Genomic DNA, 18534 nt, shown 5'->3' with positions numbered 1-18534 from the left:
CTGAAAATCAGGTCATGAATGAAGGTAGAAGCAGATGGTTTCTTTCTTCAACTGTAATATTCGTGTCAATTGGTGCTTTTCTATCGAATTACGTGTGCTTTCTACCTCAAATTTGCTTTTCGCATCAACGTCTTCTCCTCATATTCTCGTTTTGACATTTGAATGTGGTTTCAAATATTGTATAGAACATCATCTGCCGAACGAGATATGGGATATGATACTATCAATGGCTGCAGAGTCGTCTCTCAATACAATGGCAAGGACGTGTAAAGATATGAATTCCATGGCTGTCAAGCACTTATATTATGAGATTGGTGATGTATGTAAAATTTTCCCTCGTAGCATCATTTGGCTGCGTGATGGACTCTCTGGACGACGGCGTATTGACTTTGTGACTGCATACTAACGTTATTCCGATTTTACTAGCGTTGCACTACCACAAATGAAACCAAGGAACCTTCTGAGGCAACTTGTATTCTTCTCATGTTGGAGAATCTGCAAAAGTCAACATCTTACAGTCAGAATGTCTTCTCTAAAGTCCGAATTCTCAGATTGCAGTCACTGGTATATCATTTGTACTCTCCCTTCGCAGAAGGTCGAACCCCTGTTTTGGCTACCAGAAATCGTTTTATCAAGGCTGCCAGAGATCAATCTCGCAAAGATGCGGTCATCAAGTTGATCGCTTCTTGCACCAACGCCACGTATGTAGAACATGTATATCTCCCTTCCGTTGGGCCAGTAATAGGTCTCTTCCCTGCTACCGTTACCAAACTTGACATTTCTCCACGTTTATTTGAAGCAAAGAACTTCAAGGAATTCGCAGCGAAGTCTCCTGTTGTCAAAGATATGAGGATGTTGTCATACGACAGGAACGAACCTTGGGATGCTATAGCCACTTTTATAGAACGACAGCCACTCGAGTCGCTCACTTATCGAAGCTATTCTGGAATGGAGGGTCACTCTCTTGTTGACCCTCTCATAGTAGCTCTAAATGCCAAAAGTCTAGATACCATCAATAAGCTAGATCTCAGAGGAGTCGATATAAGGAATCACGTTGACTTATTTTACATATATAGTAAGCTACGTAAACTGTCGCTCAATAACGTCCTCATAAATTGCAACCATCTTGACTGCTTTGAGAAGCAGGGACGTCACCTCCAAGCCCTTGTATTGACGAGAGTGGATTTCCCTTCGTATAAGATATGTGCCATACTCGAAGCAAACCACTCTAGCTTGGAAGAGATTGTGTTGACTCATCCACGATCAGAAGATCAGGAAGACGCAGACCCATTCGGAGAAGGCCCTCATACTGCTCAAGATATAGTTGTAAAGATTGATCGATCTATCTTCAATCTGCCATTCAGTAAATTGACTGTTGTAGATATGTCAGTAGCAGATGCCAATCGAGGTGAATTTACGAGATTTTTATCTACGAAGGGAGGGCAGCTTAGGAGTCTTCGTCTCTCAGCGTATTCTGAAGCCACGTTTGATGTCGGTCTCATAGCGCAGCATGCCATCAACCTCGAGGTCTTGACTCTGGATAACTTTGACTTGTCAAAGGATGTATTGGTTGCCATCATCTCTACTCTGACGAAACTGACGAACCTGGAACTGGTATGTAAAAGTCGTACAATATCTGCCAATGCTATTGCTGAAGGTGGTTTGGAACGGCCACGAAAGTCGTCTAGGCTCGAAATCAATCCCAGTTGGAATACTGGGTTTGAAGCTGGAGGAAGTCTTGTAGAGTGTTTGAAGGGTGTTGAAGATGATCGAAAGGTGTCAACATTCTGGGATGCATATGATAAATTGATGGAGACATATAATGTCGTTGTTTATTTTGATTTCGGGTCACCGCTCAGAAACTTGGACACGAACGAGGTGCATCGTGGTCCTGAAGATGGTCCGTTTGGGCCTGAAGACGGTGTGTTGGGAGATAACTACGAGGATGGTCAGTTGGGTGCTAACAATGGTCAATTGGGTGCAGAGGGTCCGATGGACGCTTAGAGAGCTGTATAGAAGTGGCATGTGGAATAGAAACTGCGGCGAACAGATGGATCAAATACCAATTACTGCTTGTACGGGTTTAGCAAATGAAACAATGAAAGAATAACTCTCTTATTGGAAAAGGTCGATATCGCTCCGTATAAAGTATGTTACCTCCTCGAATCAAATCACGTGACATAATAACTCCTTATTGGAAAAGGTCGATATCGCTCCGTATAAAGTATGTAACCTCCTCGAATCAAATCACGTGACGTTTACAAAGACTGTATTGCCCCATCTTCTGTCAGAAGGTCAATTCATAGAAGGCCCACAACAGTCCACAAGATGAAGTCGTGAAGATTGATCCGTCCGTCTTCCATCTGCCATTTCGTAGTTTAAGTACTGAAGATATGTCACCTGCAGATGCCAATCGAGGCGAATTCGCAAATTTTGTCTCTTCAAGCGGAGGGCAACTCAAAAGTCTTCGTCTCTCAGCATGTGCTGGAGCCACGTTTGATCGGTATCATAGTGCAGCATACCATCAACCTCGAAGTATTGATTCTGGATGAATGCGACTGTTAGAGGATGTATTTGTTGCCATCATCTCCACTCTGACTAAATTGACGAATCTGGATCTAAAAACTCGTGCAATATCTGGTAATGCACTCCATCAAGGTGCGTTGAAACCACCACGAAACTCTGCTAGGCTCGAAATCAAGCACAGTTGGAATACTGCTGTTGAAGCTGGTAGTCTGGTGGAGAGTTTGAGCGGTGTTGAAGAAGCTCATAAAGTGTCAACATTCTGGGACGCATGTGATAAATTGATGGAGACATATCTTGTGTTTGTTTCCCGTGATTTCCGGTCACAGCTCAGAAACATGGATACGAACGAGGTATATTGTAGTCCTGAAGATCCTATGGTACCCGAGAACAATGCGGGAGATGGTCGGAATGGTCTATGATATAGTTAGGTGCTAAGCTCGCTACTCTGTAGCTTGCATGGTGGTCGAAACACATGAAATAGAACGTCAAAGCAAATTGCCCTGACAAATACCGCCAACAAGTTTAGTTGTAGTACGAAATAAAATCTGTCGAATGTACTTCAATGCTTGCTCTATCAAGTGCTAGTTGACTCGTTTTATACTTGCAGCGTATGCAATGGGGAAATCGAATGCTCGAATCCCATGCAGAATCACCCTTTACCCATGAATGCTCGATTCTTGATCAAAATCCCACTCAAGCTCGCGACGTGACTTGAACTTTTTCTTGTGACTGAACGCGGCCAAACTAGTTTAATTTAATTATTAGCATAATAATAACTCGCCTTTCAGCACGTCGCGTTGCCGCTCTGGAATCAAGGAGCCTCTCAAAACCCAACTTGACCTTAGTGTCTCAACGGATCAAGATCGCAAACATCCAACAAACACATAGACAAGGAACACCTAGCTCCAACATGGCTCAAGTCAAACTCATCTCCCAGGATAATCAAACCTTCACCATTGAAAAGACTACTGCCGAGCGTAGTATGCTCTTGAAGAATATGCTTGAAGATGTTGGAGAGAGCGACACTCCTGTCCCTCTACCAAACGTATCTGGTCGAATCCTTGGCAAGGTAGGCAACAATCATGCTATCTGTCTACGCACGCTCATTGTTATCATCGCTTCGCTTGGGTTGCTTGAGTGTTGCACATCAAACAGTTCACTTTGCGTTGGGAGGATTACGAGGACATGTTTGTTAATTAAGGGTGGAGAGGGATAAAATGGATATGATTATCAATCGTACCATCAAGTCATTCCATTATTTGGATGCGCTTCATTGGACTTGATTGGTTTGCCACTTTGACATACTTCAAAACACTCAAACCACCCAACTTGAAACAACAACGAAACATCTTTCCTTTACATACACTAATCAATTTCATCATGATTTATAATTAGGTCATTGAATACTGTGGACATCACAAGGATGATGCTGCACCTCCACCAGAAGACGACAAGGACCAATTCGACTCTGCTCGCAAAAAGACTGACGATATTGATGAATGGGATGCTGCCTTCATCAAAGTCGACAATGAAGAACTCTTTGAAATCATCCTAGCCGCTAACTATCTCGACATCAAACCTCTCTTGGACCTTGGATGCAAAACCGTCGCAAATATGATCAAGGGCAAGAGTCCCGAACAAGTAAGTTCTATTGTACATACAATCGTTTGATTGGATTTGATGGAATGCGATGATTCATCAATGGGGATGATGAGTTGTCACACGTGGAAGTGATGATAAGCTGATGACTTGTTACAAGTCGATGATGGACATGATGATCAATGTTATTCATGTACATATTTTTGACCCTTAGATCCGTGAAATGTTCAACATTGAAAACGACTTCACAGCTGAAGAAGAAGAACAGATCCGTCGTGAGAACGAATGGGCTGCCGATGCTGTAAGTGTAAAGTGTTGTTATAAGTTGTAATGAGTTTCCAATTCTCATCTGTTAATCCTAATTTATCAATAGTGATCATAAGCCCTTCATAAAGCAGCTAGTGAACAAGATGTGAGGTGTTGTGTTGTTTCTTTCATGCATATAATATTAGTCTTTGTCGCATTTCAAATGTAAACCCCCTTGTATAAAAAGCACATCGTTGTCTTGTGTGTTCGCGTAAGATCAAACCAACTTCGCCTTATCGAAAGTGCTAGTCGTACTTGACCTATTGAATCTTCATTGACAACACAATACTACAAAACGTATTCAAAGAAAGCAAACACTAAACCATGTATAGAGACAGACAGTCTCGTATGTCACCAACACATCCCCACCTCATCATCATCATCGAGTGAGACCACACCCAAGAAGATGCTCAAATCGATTTTTGTGATCATACACAATTTCATAATCTTCAAATCGTGGCTTCACAATGAAGTTTCTGAAATGTCCCGAACTACCTGGCCAGATAGCAGTGTTTGCACCTGTTACAAAAAAAAGAGTTACTCAGGATTTCTTCTCCAGGAGTCAACCACGACCACACTCAACACACCTGTATCAGTCTTATACCAACTAGCACAACCACCTTGCCAAACAGTCCTTAGCAAGAAATACTGAGTCCATTCGTTGAACTCCTTCTGGACTTGCTTCTTGGGATCGAATGATTTGATTGCGTCATCTTGCATTTTGGAAATCATTTGAATGATATACTGGTGTGATGTAAGAGGATTTGAGTTAGTGTTGGATTTCGCACAATAAAACTTGTGGTATATATAGCACGCTCACGTCTCCTTGAGACTCCATATATGGAAGGAGTGATGCTTGACCGATAGGGGTGTTGGGGCCGAGGATGGTGTAGTAATTGGGGAAGCCGCATACTGCAGTTCTGTTAAAACGTGTGGAGTTGACGTATCAGTGAAACCATTTCGACTGAGAATACGTGAGTTTTTGGTTTAAAAGGTTCATTGATACCCCAAGTAGCCTTCAGCTACATTCATCCAAGCCTCTTGAATAGAAATATCATTTTTGCCAACGATTTTGACTCGTGGGATGAATGATCTGTTTGAAATCGTGGTCGTGTTAGTTCAATAGACGCAACAAAAAAAGCCCCAAACGCTGCAAGACTGACAAGTCAAATTTTGACCTTGAATTTCAACACTTACGTATCGAATCCAGTTGCCGTTACAAGAACATCAGCCTCATACAACTTGCCATCAACAGTCCTGACTCCGGTTTCAGTGATTTCTTTAATACCGGCAGTTACTAGTTTCACGTTCTTTTGTTGAAGAGCTTGCAGGTATTTTGTGTGGGGCGTGATTCGTCTGCACCCGATTTCTAAGTTTGGGTATCAAAATGTGTGAAGGGTGTAAGTCCCACGCGGAAGAGAATCCGACTTCAGCTGGCTACAAACCGCACCATACGAAGGCAGTAACCTTTCTCGGATACTGGGATCCTTGATAATAGTTTGGTAATAGTTTGTCACATCACGTTGCCAATTGACGTTTTCAGGAGAGTTCATCATGAATGTCTTGAAGAAGGTTTCATAGCCTTCGTTGAAGTTTTCTGGTTGGAAAGTTGTAAAAGAGTAAGGGAAATGTGTTTGTCTGGTGCAGTAGTTGACAGTGCGCTTTACCGTAGAACTCCCTATTCATTTTCATTTGATAAGCGTTAGTAATTGAAACAATGAAAAATCCCCAAAAACAACACCAAGATTGACATTCATACTCACTTGTGTTTATCAGGATTTTCACGCCAGTACTTCTTCTGCTCCTCTGTATATTCCAAGTTGGAGCCTTGAGCCATTCCAGTGGCATCGGCTTGTGGAGGAATCCACCCAGCGTGACGTTGGAACAAGATTAGTTCTGAGACGATTGGTTGAATGGTGGGGACCGTTTGGACCGAGGATGCTCCAGTGCCGATGACGATGACACGTTTGCCTTCGAGAGAGTATTTCGTGTCCCTTTTTTTTGGAAGGTTTGAAGCAGTCAATAAAGGATGTTGAGTTGATGAAGCCAAAAAAGTAAAGCGCATCCCAGGAATCGTACAAGACTTGTGTGCCCTCCAAGCAGACTTCTTACCATAGCGCAGTATGCATCAATTTCCCCTCAAACAAATCCAACCCCTCTATATTAGGCCATCGCCAAGTATTCAGAGCACCCATTCCGGATATCAAGATCTCACATTCGTCCTTGACTCGATCATATGTGACTTCATTAATCCCGTACAGAGTCCAAACACCACGCTTGTCGTCCCAGACAGCTTCATTGATTTTCGTGTTGAATGTCATGTACTTTTCACAATCGAATCTCTTGGCGACTGATTTCTGATACTTCCAGATTTCTTCGGCTTGGGAGTAGAAGCGACTCCATTCTGGGTTTAGTGCGAAACTCCATGAGTAGCCGTGTGACTATGACGAAAAGAGTAGGAGTGTTGGTTTGTGATTTGGCGATATGGGAATAGCGTGACGTGAATGTTTTGGTAGAGCTTACGGGTACGTCGCAAGCACAACCTGGATAGCGATTTTCTAGCCAAGTTCCTAAACCACCATTGAAAAAAAGTTGAGCATCCAGAGTCACCAATAACAGATCAAATATGGATTCACCTCCAAGGTCGGCGTTCTTCTCATACACCTTGAGGGACACGTTCTTGAGTTTGCGAGGTATAGCATATGACATGTAAACTAGAAGAAAACGAAGCATGAGATCTAAAGTTCCAATCTTTACAGGCTCAGCAGTTCGTCCACGCTTACTTCCACTACAACCAGCACCAATGCAAATCTAAATTCATGAATTTACAAGTAAGAAAAAGCTAAATTCCTCCATTTTGTTAAAGAGCAAATTGGATTTCAGTGCGATTGTCGATGTGCGACACAAAGTCACGCATCATGCCATTTCACAGGGAATGAAGCTCAGTCTCGAAGTTGGAGCATATATAACTGCTTTTATATGCTTGACTAACTCAAATCCAGTAGACAATTGGCATGACTCACCACACGAACGTGTTTAACTGGTTTGGGGACGTAGATCCATGGTTCAGTTGCGGCTTGATGGTCCACTTCTTCGACGCCGTTCTCAGTTGATGGGGGCATTGTTGCTTGGCAGCTATGATTTGCTGTCTGCCTTCGGCCGTTGGAGGTCTGGTGGTAGTTTACCACGTCAGTCTGTGTTTTGGTTGGAAGTTGAGCAATTGACAAAGGAATAATACTTATGGTCTAACTAAGATGTTCACGGGTCAATGCAATACAAAGTATAAATTATTAACGGTTATACGTGTTGAAACCGACGCCTTCCGTTGCGGTGTGAGTGAATAGAGCACTCTTTGACGTGATTTCTTCCTTCCAAGCATATGGTAACAGTCCTTGCTGCAATCGAAGGAACAAGATTTCTTCCTTAAAAAAAAGCAAATCTGATTGCTCGGCCTTACGCGACAACATCATCAAACTCGATCATTTTGAAAAGCACACGACTTCCATAAGCCCTATGAAGCAAGAGAGATATGACAGGATCAGAGGCCCTGCCATTTTCATTCGAGGACGCCATCTCGAAAGCTGATGAAACTCGGCATCCGTCACTACAGCAATTTGTTGGTGATTGCTTGTTTCATGGTCATCAAGATTTAAAAGTCAAGATCAACAAGGAACTGGCATTCTCGGTATGAAATATATTCAGATTTATCATGATTGCATTTATTGATCTAAACGACCATACATTCGATAGTACTATAAGGAAGGAGCTCGACAAAAGCACATGCCATCACTCAAGAGTTTGGCAAATTGTTATTGGACTGGAGAAGTATGGCATTCAACTTGCTCTCAGTCGCATACCAATGGAATCTGAGATACTCTTTACTATGCAGGGAGCAAGATATAATCCCCATAAAGCAATCAAGCTGCTGACACATGTTGTCGCAGCAACCAATGAACTAGATAGTATCAAGAGACTCGCTGCTTGGCATTGGCAGTTTGGCGAAATGCCTTCCTCTTCAAAGGCTCCAAAGAAGATTGATGACGAGACAGACGAAGGAGAATCTGATCGCGACGACGATGACACGTCAGAAGAAGAAGAAGATGACGATGATCCTGATCCTGATGATGATACTATTACATCACGAAATCCAGGACACGCTACATGTCTAAAACTCTTGTTACGTGCTTCAGCCATGGGCGACATATCATCAACCCATCAAGCAGCCTCAATATTCTTAAACGGCTATGAGAGAATCATACCCGCAAATCCTAAAAAAGCTGAAGAGTTATTGGAATATGCTGTCTCGCTCGGTGATTCTGATGCCACGATTAAACTCGCCAATTTTCATTACGAGCAAGTATTGATTGCTTCCTCATCAATTTTTGTGTCACCGCAAAAACCGAATACAACACCACAACAACCTACTAGACGTAATCCGTTGAATGGCGCATCGCCTAAAACGCCAACATCACAACAACAACACTCGCAAGCTCAATCTCAGTTAATGGCAATGGCACTTCGACCAATGCCATCCGCTTTATGTATCTTGGCTGATCGAGCTAAAGAGCATTTAGAACGTGCTGCTGCTTTAGGAGATGCTGGGTCTTTAATAGCTCTAGGTGACTTGTATCGGGATGGTAGAATCACCTCTGAGGAAGGACTGGATTGTAAACTTAAGGCACTGGAACTTTATTCACTTGCTAGTGAAAAGTATGATGTCAAGGGCATGTTTTCTGCTGCTCATATGCTTGTGACGGGTGATGGTGTGCCTGTAGATTTGAGAAGAGCATTCCAAGTAAGTTACAGCCGTTTCTTGGGCTTCCCATAATGCATCTTTTAACAACGTTTTTTTTTGGTTTCCCAATAGTTCTTGCTAAGAGCATCCAAAATATCATCCACACCACGATTACGTGATTTGGCAGACTTTCTGTCTGCTCATCCGCTACCAACCATCGAATCTTCTAGAGGCGCCTCTTCCTCAGACATGATAGACGACAATGATGAACCCCACGATCCAACTCCATACTTGCTATACATATCTTCATACGAAACAGAACATGACGAAACATGTCTCATACCCATCGTTTCATGTCTATTGACGGGATCGTTGGGGGCACCATTGAATATTCCATTGGCAATTCATTATCTTGATCAAGCCATGGATTCTGCAGATGCAGATTTGAAGGTTATGGCTAGTGCTGTGCTGGAAGCTGCTAGAGCTGAGGGGCTGATACGTGATTTGCGTCTTGCGAAAATGGATGAAGGGGATGATGGTGAGGAGGATGTACAAATGGAAAGTGATGGTGAAGAGCTGCAAGAGGACGAAGAGGATGGTGGCGAGCCAATGCAGCAGGGAGATGAAGAGAAGGGTATCGGCGAAGATGATGGTGATGGTGAAAACGATGGTGGTGGTGAAGAGATGCAAGAGGAGGAGGAGCATGGTGTTGAGCCAATGCGCCAGGCAGATCAAGAAAAGGGTGCTGGTGAACCTGATGGTGAGGATGGTGGTGACAAGCCAATGATGGCCAACGGTTGAGACTTTTTATAGAGTGAGGTGCATTGAAATTTATTGTAGTTCTATACTTAATAGTAAAGTGTATCCTTAAGATTCTCCATTGACTCTCTATTTTTAGCCTCAGAGACTGTTCATATGGTTTTGCGTTTGCGAATCAAGAGGAAAGGCCTTTACTGCAGCTCGTCTTCAAAGGGAGAAACTCTCGCGCAGAATCTCGCGCAGAATGAAACTACGCTATGCTTCACTGCATCGAATTGGGTTAGCGTCGAAGCAACCTTGAAAGCCAATCGGTGCAGTCGAAACTTATGGTCTATCAGCACCAGGAGATAGTAGAACTATATTAAATATGACTATATATGGTGTATGTGAGACAATGCTCTATGTAATATGTCCAATATTGTCAACAACAATACCGCAACTCCAATGTCAGCGATTCTGGAAGCATGTCCTAGCTCATGGTATGAAGTGAGCGATACAAGACATACCATTGATTCCAAATCTGACACAAGCCAACTTGAAAGTAACAAGGCAAAAGACGTTTACTGTTGCCGAAGCTAATAAGTAATTGACGACGACAAGTCGTCAGGCATCACCCTTAAAGAAGGCTGAATCTTCACCTTTTCCCCACCAGTAAACGTCACAAGGGCCTAAGTCCGTCAAGCTTCTCTCTCTCTCTCTCTCTCCTCTTTTCTCGCGAAACTGTTGTCGCCGAATGAACTTGAAGTTGAGAGCGTTAAGTCACGACGCCTTAAGTTGTAGGTGACATACAAAGTTTCATGACGAGTGCGCACACGAGCCATGTACGTGTTAATGAGTATGATTCTGTTCTTTCCCTGTAAAAGGAACTTGATTTCGTGGATGTAATAGTTGAGGAGCGATGGAATCAATTTTCGATAGAGAGTGTAACTTCCTGTGCAGGCTGAAACCAATTCAACGGTACATTCCACATTTTAAGCTAGTAACTACGTGATTTACACGTTACAAAAGTGTTGCATGCAAGTCTTCATTTTCTTGGAAACTCACGACTACGTCTGCTCCGACAAACACATCACCACCCTCAAATACATCAAAAATGCTCGCCCAAGCATGGACCACCAGGCCTCCATGGCTCTTCCAAATGGCTCCTCTCTTCAACAGACAAAAACTTCGAAACATGTAAAGAAATGGATAAAATTGCACTAATTTGTTGTTTTTCAATGTATTGGCGCTAACGAATCTCATACATATAGGGCACCAACGTTGGCTGCATGGGGAGCATTCGCTGGCATAACTGCACTGCTCTTCTTGGAGCCTACTCCTTTGGCTCGAACAGATATTTTCAGTAAGACATCAAACATGCCTTTGTTTAAATAGTTGAGGAAGGGCAGGTTTACTGACATGGTTGGGTCTTGTTAGGCAAAATCCCTGTTGCTGGAGCATACTGGAAGAACAAGTTGGCTGCTGCTGAACAAAAGGATTAGATATTAGGTATATTGTCAAACTTGTTTCGGGATGTTGACGATGAAAGCTAAATCCTTTCGATCTATAGAACCATTCCCCCTTCTTCCATAAACTGTATTGCTGAAAAAAAAGAATAATAAGCCATATCTCCCAACCAAGCTTCGCGAAACGGCTGGGTGCTGAACATTTCGATCGATTGGGAAGTTGACCATGCAGCTTTAGATCATCGATCAAGGCGCCGCTTATCGGGTTATCGTTTCCGTCTTTCTTTCTCGGCAAATAGGCAAGTCGAATAGCTGCATACTGCTCTTAAACAACTGGCCTGACTTGATGTCGAGACAAGAGCATGGAAGCTAACGCTGGTGGTTGAGGTTCGCTAGTCCTGTATGCGTCTGTCCACGTTGATTAAGGTCGCAAAGGCACGATTATTGGGATATAATTATGTGTTCTGTTCTATGTTCTAAAAGGATGGTATAAAGAATGACTTGTGACTAATGTTTACTTTACAATTCAAAGTCTAACTTGACGGGGCCGCTAAAATGATGATATAAAAATGGGTATGGTTGGGTTAACTTATGTACGTGACGTTATTTACACTGTTTACGACCCTCCAGAATCCATATTGACTCCACTACTAACAGTAAAGAACCCAAAGTACAAATCCTGTAACTTCTTGGCTTCACTCTTGGTCTCTGCAAATGATACTCCATCAGCATCATGTTTCTTGTTGTTCCCAGTCAGCCTTCCCGACAGTTCAATCCAATCCCTGTTATCGGCACCGACAATACCATACACGTGCGACGAGTATTCCTCTTCGAATAGCGGTTTAATACGAATGTCATCGCCGCCCTCGTCTCCGTCGTCGATAAAGCCTCGTGTCAGGTTTACAAAGTATTGCGTGAAGTTGATTAGGGTGTAGCTTGGTTTGCTGGTTTTCATTACGTGTTGTTGGGAGGATGTGGAGGTTGATTGTGGTTCGTAAAAGTAGATGCGGAGGGATGGATTATATGCGGGTGTTACAGAAGGAGAAACTAGCACAACAGCTGGATGTCCAGCTGGCTCCTAACGAGTGGACGACGAGAGACGTAAGCATTGAGATATCGAATAAAGCAAGGTTGTTAAGTTCCTCTGTATGTGAGCGTAATGTTTCGCCTCTGCATAGCAAAAGAAACGTGCTATTAGCATCTTCAAATCATACCTTGATGTTGCACACACGATCATACTGGTGAAGCAAGTAGGTAGCATATAATCTCAACCATGATGGCGAATTACGTCCTGTGATAGATACGTCCCATGCTGGCACTTGAAGTAGGCTGGTCAATAGCTCATCATGCACTGCATTTTTACGAATATGACGTCCTTGCATCATATCAAAGTAATCCGATACGGGAGTATCACTCTTGATTAACGATATAGCTAGTCTTTGATCATCTGAGTCTTCCAATTCGAGGGGAAAGAAAAAGTGATCGAGGTTTACGTGCCCATAAAACTGTCCGGCTATCACGTCAGAGTATTCGGTTGCTATAGAACTGAACCTGAGAGAGAGAACGATAAAGCGTAAGTAAGAGTCAGATAAGGCGAATGAATGTGTACGTGATTCCGTGAATGAGAACAATAAATATTTTTTTGACTCAGACATACCACTTGTAACATGTAGGATAGTATTGTAGTTCATTAGGCGGTACATGACCACTTAAATAAACAGTCATTCCAGATTCCCTGGCATCTTTCAACACATTCTCGAGCCATTTAAGATGCACACCTCCAGCCGTCTTTGAAGACGTACAATCAGGCACAACATCATTAGAAGACCATAAATATAAAGTGTTTAAAGCTACAACTGATAATCCAGGCGCTACACTCGACACGTAATAGCCCCCTTTCCGGAATGTATCGTGTTGGTCTTCTGGGATGAATTTCGACCATAGTTTTACATAAAAGTTTAGTGTTGGTGATGAACCGTCTGGCTGATATGGCAGGCTGTTGTGGAATGGCAGATCATTGTTGCCAAGGGATGGGATTAGGGGTATGCCTGGGAAGGTGTTTGATACTAGTTTGGCTACGAGTTCGTTCAAGGAGTATACTTCGGCTTCTGTTCGAGGCACTGCTGGATCAAGGTCGTGTCTATATGAAAGAGCATGAATAATTAAGGAAAACTTTAGGCAGATAAGGTGCAGCTTTTGTCACATGAATGTAGACATCATCGTTGTTGCAAAACGCGCAAGCTCTTACCGAGCGTTATCACCAGTCCAAATTACGAAATCGACACCACTTTCGGCGTGATATTGGGAGAGGAAATTAAATGTTTCATTGACCAATATCATTGGAGAATCACAGCCCGACATTGGGGATCCAAATTTCCGTGCTATGAGAAATGGTGAACAGATCAGCTTCCGTATCTTGCGCAAACCCCAACCAAGAAAGCCTCGTTGCTCACCGGTACCATGAGGATTCCATGGTTTCTTGACCTTTTTCTTCTTCTTCTTTAGGTCATCGTTCTCAGTGATCAAGTGTTCGTCTAATTCCTCAGGCCGCCTATGACATGCTGAAGCGAAGCTTCCTCCTTGAATATATAATGGATCTGACGTTGGAATTTCGTGTTAGATTGTGAAAGGCAAGCGAATCGTCGGGCGATGACACCATTACCGGCGTGAACATCCGTTAGATGCAAAAAAGAGTTGCTTGGAGCCGTCCGTCTACTTGGCCTAGAGTGTTTAGAATCTAATAGATAAATTGATCGTAGTTAGATCTGTGCTTGGTGCGTTCTCTGTCCTTGGGTCATCGACAACTTTCTTACAGTGTTTTGATTCCGTGGTCGGGAAACAATAACAAATGAGAAGAAACACTACGGTCAAAATACCGTAGGTCCTATATACACTCATCGATAACCGATTAGTGTCTCTCTTCTCGTCTTAAATAGACTGATTTTCTTGACCAGTATTTGAAGTAAGATTTTTTTTTCGCCATGACATAGCACTTCCAAGTTTCACGTTCGCACAACAAAAATGCACAACAAACGAGGTGACTTAAGGGTAGATTTGTCTTTGTAGAATATCAGCCAATTGATTTGAACCGAAAAACGCGTCGACTTTGCTGCATAAAATGGGCCCAAACGGTGATGTTTGAAGTTCGCTCCTACAATTCAGATACAGACGGCATAAGGCAATACAATCGATTGTAATCCAGTCGTAGTGAGCAAGCTACCCGCGACAATATATGTGCTTGTCCCTGACTGACACGTCCTCTTGCGGCGGTTTTAGTCGATTACGCCGAAAAACTGACTAGATCAAAGCAAGCCTGTAAAGAGGATAGATATCGTTCATCGCGAGCATCAAATCGTCATGACAAGGCAATCGAAACAATCATCCCTGCTCTACAATGTAGCAATCGGCGTGGGTGTTGTTGTTGGCATTGCAATCACGGGTGCTTCTGGTCTAGCACTGGCCATGCACTTGAACAGGTAGGTAATCTAACATCCGATTTGATTATTCATTTGAAAACAGTTCAATTTGTTGGCATCTTTGCCCTTTGAATATCAAGTTTGCACAGTGATCATACATTCAAAACATGCATTTGACATTCTTGTTTCACCATAGTCGAAAGCCCGTAGTCAAAGGCATTCCATATACTCCACCGGCTCCGATTCTTGGTGGTATCGCCGATATGATCAAGCATTATGACCATATTCACGATTTTATATATCAAGTGTCGGTCGAATATGGTCCAACGTGGAGTGAGGCTTTTCCCTGACGCCTAAACCCTCTGAAAATCATGTCACTGATGATTTCATTGTGTGATAGCTGTCTGTGATCCTCTTGTGGGGGTTGCCAACTGGGGTCCTGCTGGTATTGTCCAAACAGTTGATCCTGTTATTGTGGACTACATTCTGAGGGGCAATTTCGACAATTGGGTGAAGGGAGACTGGTTCCAGAAAATCATGGAGCCATTGCTTGGCCATGGAATCTTTGCCGTGGACGGATTTCAATGGAAGAGGTCCAGAAAGCTTGCATCAAACCTCTTTACTGGAAAAAACTTTAGATATAGTTTCGCTGAAGTCTTTTTGGAAGAGGCCAATGTCCTTATAGACTTTTTAGCTGGTGCAGCAAAAGATGAAGTGCCAGTTGCTCTCAATCAGACGTTTTTCGCATTTACATTGGACTCGTTTGGACGGTAATCTTTATCTAGTTTGTTTTACGATGGCGGTTTGCAAGCTTATCTGACGGACTGCCTCGTTCTAGTATCGCTTTTGGAATATCTGTTGGTTCCCTGCTTGATCCTCAACATCCGATTCCATTTGCGGCATCTTTTGATGTCGCTCAGGGTTACATCAATGACAGGTACGTGCCATAATGAAAGTATTTTTCATGTTGATCTTACTCTCACACAAGCATTTCTTCGTTCTATCAGATTCAACTCTCCATTTCCTGGCTTATGGGAGCCTCTAGTTGGACGTGATAAATTGATTGCAAAGCACTCCAAAGTGTTGACAGACTATGCAGACGAAGTAATCAGCAACAGGAAAAAGTTTGGCAAGAAAGCAGATGACAAGCATCTAGACTTGCTCGACTACTTTATGAACTTTGCCAAGAACGAAGACGGCACGAAAGCTGATATGACTGATATTGAGTTGAGAGAAATGGTGTTGAAGTGAGTTGTACTTCTTGTGACTAAGCGGAGTGACGACACTGATCAACAACTTTCGTGCAGTTTCATTATAGCAGGTCGTGACACTACCGGCCATGTCTTGAGTTGGACCTTTTATGAGCTTTCCAAACACCCAGAGGTGGAACTACGAATCGTGGAGGAAGTAAAACGTGTTTTGGGCAAGAATGGTATCCCCACTTATGAAGATCAGCCCCAATTGAAATATACCACGGCAGTGTAAGTAGTACTAGCCACTCATGAGATAGACTGACTACAGCTTGCCTAAACATCTCATTCATTTAGATTTTACGAGACCTTGAGGCTACATCCGTCTGTACCTGCTAATTTAAAGACCTCTGTCAAGGCCGATACCCTTCCTGGCGGAATACATGTGCCTGCAGGCACTGTTGTGTCTTGGTTTCCTGTGAGTTGATATGGACTCTTATCAACGTGCTTTAATTAACCTCGAAACACTCCATCACAGTACTCTATGGGAAGATCCAAAGACATTTGGGGTGAAAACGCCCATACGTTTGACCCTTCCAGATGGTTTGATGAAAATGGCAACTTGAAAAAGGAATCATCGTCTAAATACCCTGTCTTCCATCATGGCCCGAGACTCTGCTTGGGACAGCAACTAGCTACGGTGGAAGCTGTTACGGTGATTTGTCTACTATTGGCGAGATTCAAGTTTGTCATTGAGTCCAACGAACCAATAACGTACACACCTTCATTGACCCTGCCTATGAAGGGTGTCATGAAAATGAGAGTGTATGAACGAAACTAGCGCTGCTTTTGTAAATTGATATCGCCCCTTCATGCAATATATGTTTTCATTAAAGACCCAAAGGTATGGCGCCATTGATGAATATTGTAGAATATTTATGTGTATTGCGCATGCTGATGAATGAGGCTTCTTCAAATACAAGTTGTACATTGTGATGTCTTTTTATCGGACTTTTCTAAGCAAAGTCCATAATGATACTACTTCCCACCTGCTTACATATAGTTCCAGGCGCAACAGGTCTCACAACAAGAGTCCCACCACCGCCAAACGCCGGAGCACATGTAGCAAACTGATAGAGGCCTACACACTGCATGTTTCCGACTGTACACTGTCCATCTGAGCTATATACTGTCGGACTCGGCGCGCTAACCACTGCTGAAGCTACTGGTGTTACTGCTGAAGCTACTGGTGTTCCAGCACCAGCTGACGCCTGTGGCTGAGTCACATCCGGCGATTGTTGAGCGACTGGTGCCGCCGATGCCTGTGGAGATGCTACTGCTACTACGGGGCTGGCCTGTGATGATACTGGTCCTGCAGATTGAGCTGGTGCTGATACTGGTCCAGCTGATTGGACTGTGTTGGAACCACTACCTCCACTGGTTATCACTTGAGCACCTGGAGTTGCGGGTGATACACGTATGATGTCCCGGCTTGCAAAGTATTGTGACGAGTCGTTAGAGTCTGCTGTTGGGAATTCGGGGACTGTTGGTGTGCCGGGGAGGTTTGCAACAAACAAGCGGGGGCCTGTGAGACTGCCTGTTGAGCTGCCGCTAATGGCCACGTCAGCACAGTTCATATAGTACTAGTAGAATTTACGAAGTGTTATTATAAATGGTCTTGATCATGAACCATTGTCCGGCTTCGTTTTACCTCTCTATTCCCTATAGAGTTGATCCACGACCATGCAAAGATTGCGTTTGCTAAAGGGTAATTATGTCAGAAGTGATTTCTTTGAGCACAAAACCAAGCATGAAAGACCTACGAGATCCAGGCAAGTCAGCAGGCAGTGGGACTTGGTAATCATAGGTATTTGACGAGCTAGCAGGTGATAGACAATCACGTATAATGGTATCCAGAACTACAAAGTTCGCACCGCCGTCATAGGAGATCGACCATTGGCAATGGCCACCATTGTGTCTGGCACCGCCTACAAGAAAATTCCAATGTGAGTCAAGACAAATCCAATGTGAGCGATCACTCAACCCTCCCAAATGCTTTGACCACCCACCAGCAATTTCGACAGACACGTAGCTTCCTGGTATAAGCGTTGCTACAGGTGGCCCCTGAGCTTTCCCCTGACAGGGATAGATCCTCTAATTTGGTGTATAAAGGTCAGAAAAATGTCGAGTGGCAGTTCAGTTGATCTTGTTGACATGGATGGAAACATCGTGTCAACATACCGTTCCTGTAGAGTCCAGAGGACTCGTAATAGAGTAATCGTAAGGTTGGACCTTGTTTGGGTAACCTCTAACAGCTGGAATCGACATTGCCATGTGCCCGAAAGCAGCAGGCAGAGCGGCCAAAATAGCAACCACGGATACGGTAACCTTCATAATTGTCTTGAATGTTGAACGTTTGATCTAGTCGATTTGTAGCGGTTGGACGAAATCGAGTGGGGTCCTGAGACGACCGCTGGCTGGAGAAAGAATAAAACCTGACATTTGACTCGGCCACAAAACTAGCCAGCTAAAAGTCGTTCTAGACTAATCCTGGCGTA

General features: G+C 43.4%; 6 protein-coding genes across 6 annotated transcripts; 3 read left to right on the top strand and 3 right to left on the bottom strand.

Moving 5' to 3' along the window:
• Positions 1-3436: 3436 nt before the first annotated feature.
• SmJEL517_g00274 (uncharacterized protein) lies at positions 3437-4501 on the top strand (the record flags this gene model as incomplete). Its single annotated transcript, XM_031166204.1, has 4 exons — positions 3437-3595; positions 3922-4167; positions 4340-4426; positions 4499-4501. 4 exons carry the CDS (start codon positions 3437-3439, stop codon positions 4499-4501), a joined length of 495 nt encoding a protein of 164 aa, XP_031027673.1.
• Positions 4502-4810: 309 nt separating this feature from the next.
• On the bottom strand, positions 4811-7553 carry SmJEL517_g00273 (uncharacterized protein; the record flags this gene model as incomplete). Its single annotated transcript, XM_031166203.1, has 13 exons — positions 4811-4950; positions 5019-5175; positions 5252-5351; positions 5438-5524; positions 5629-5800; positions 5882-6028; positions 6099-6109; positions 6195-6425; positions 6544-6872; positions 6955-7001; positions 7068-7145; positions 7215-7242; positions 7455-7553. The coding sequence occupies 13 exons, from the start codon at positions 7551-7553 to the stop codon at positions 4811-4813; spliced, it is 1626 nt and encodes a 541-aa protein (XP_031027680.1).
• A 407-nt stretch (positions 7554-7960) lies between these two features.
• Positions 7961-9967, top strand: SmJEL517_g00272 (uncharacterized protein; the record flags this gene model as incomplete). The annotated part of the gene is made up of 4 exons (XM_031166202.1): positions 7961-8116; positions 8182-8256; positions 8321-9226; positions 9299-9967. The coding sequence occupies 4 exons, from the start codon at positions 7961-7963 to the stop codon at positions 9965-9967; spliced, it is 1806 nt and encodes a 601-aa protein (XP_031027679.1).
• Positions 9968-11018: 1051 nt separating this feature from the next.
• Positions 11019-11406, top strand: SmJEL517_g00271 (uncharacterized protein; the record flags this gene model as incomplete). Its single annotated transcript, XM_031166201.1, has 3 exons — positions 11019-11101; positions 11176-11267; positions 11342-11406. The coding sequence occupies 3 exons, from the start codon at positions 11019-11021 to the stop codon at positions 11404-11406; spliced, it is 240 nt and encodes a 79-aa protein (XP_031027678.1).
• Positions 11407-11986: 580 nt separating this feature from the next.
• Positions 11987-14029, bottom strand: SmJEL517_g00270 (uncharacterized protein; the record flags this gene model as incomplete). Its single annotated transcript, XM_031166200.1, has 6 exons — positions 11987-12448; positions 12585-12921; positions 13028-13510; positions 13619-13751; positions 13824-13921; positions 14025-14029. The coding sequence occupies 6 exons, from the start codon at positions 14027-14029 to the stop codon at positions 11987-11989; spliced, it is 1518 nt and encodes a 505-aa protein (XP_031027677.1).
• Positions 14030-16992: 2963 nt separating this feature from the next.
• On the bottom strand, positions 16993-18370 carry SmJEL517_g00269 (uncharacterized protein; the record flags this gene model as incomplete). The annotated part of the gene is made up of 5 exons (XM_031166199.1): positions 16993-17619; positions 17688-17737; positions 17800-17964; positions 18046-18130; positions 18218-18370. The coding sequence occupies 5 exons, from the start codon at positions 18368-18370 to the stop codon at positions 16993-16995; spliced, it is 1080 nt and encodes a 359-aa protein (XP_031027867.1).
• Positions 18371-18534: the final 164 nt, after the last annotated feature.

The sequence above is a fragment of the Synchytrium microbalum genome (assembly GCF_006535985.1).
Source record: "Synchytrium microbalum strain JEL517 chromosome Unknown SmJEL517_scf0001, whole genome shotgun sequence".
Taxonomy (NCBI): Eukaryota; Fungi; Chytridiomycota; class Chytridiomycetes; order Synchytriales; family Synchytriaceae; genus Synchytrium; species Synchytrium microbalum.
Note: the sequence above shows the minus strand (reverse complement) of the source record. Positions and strands in the feature narration are given on the sequence as shown.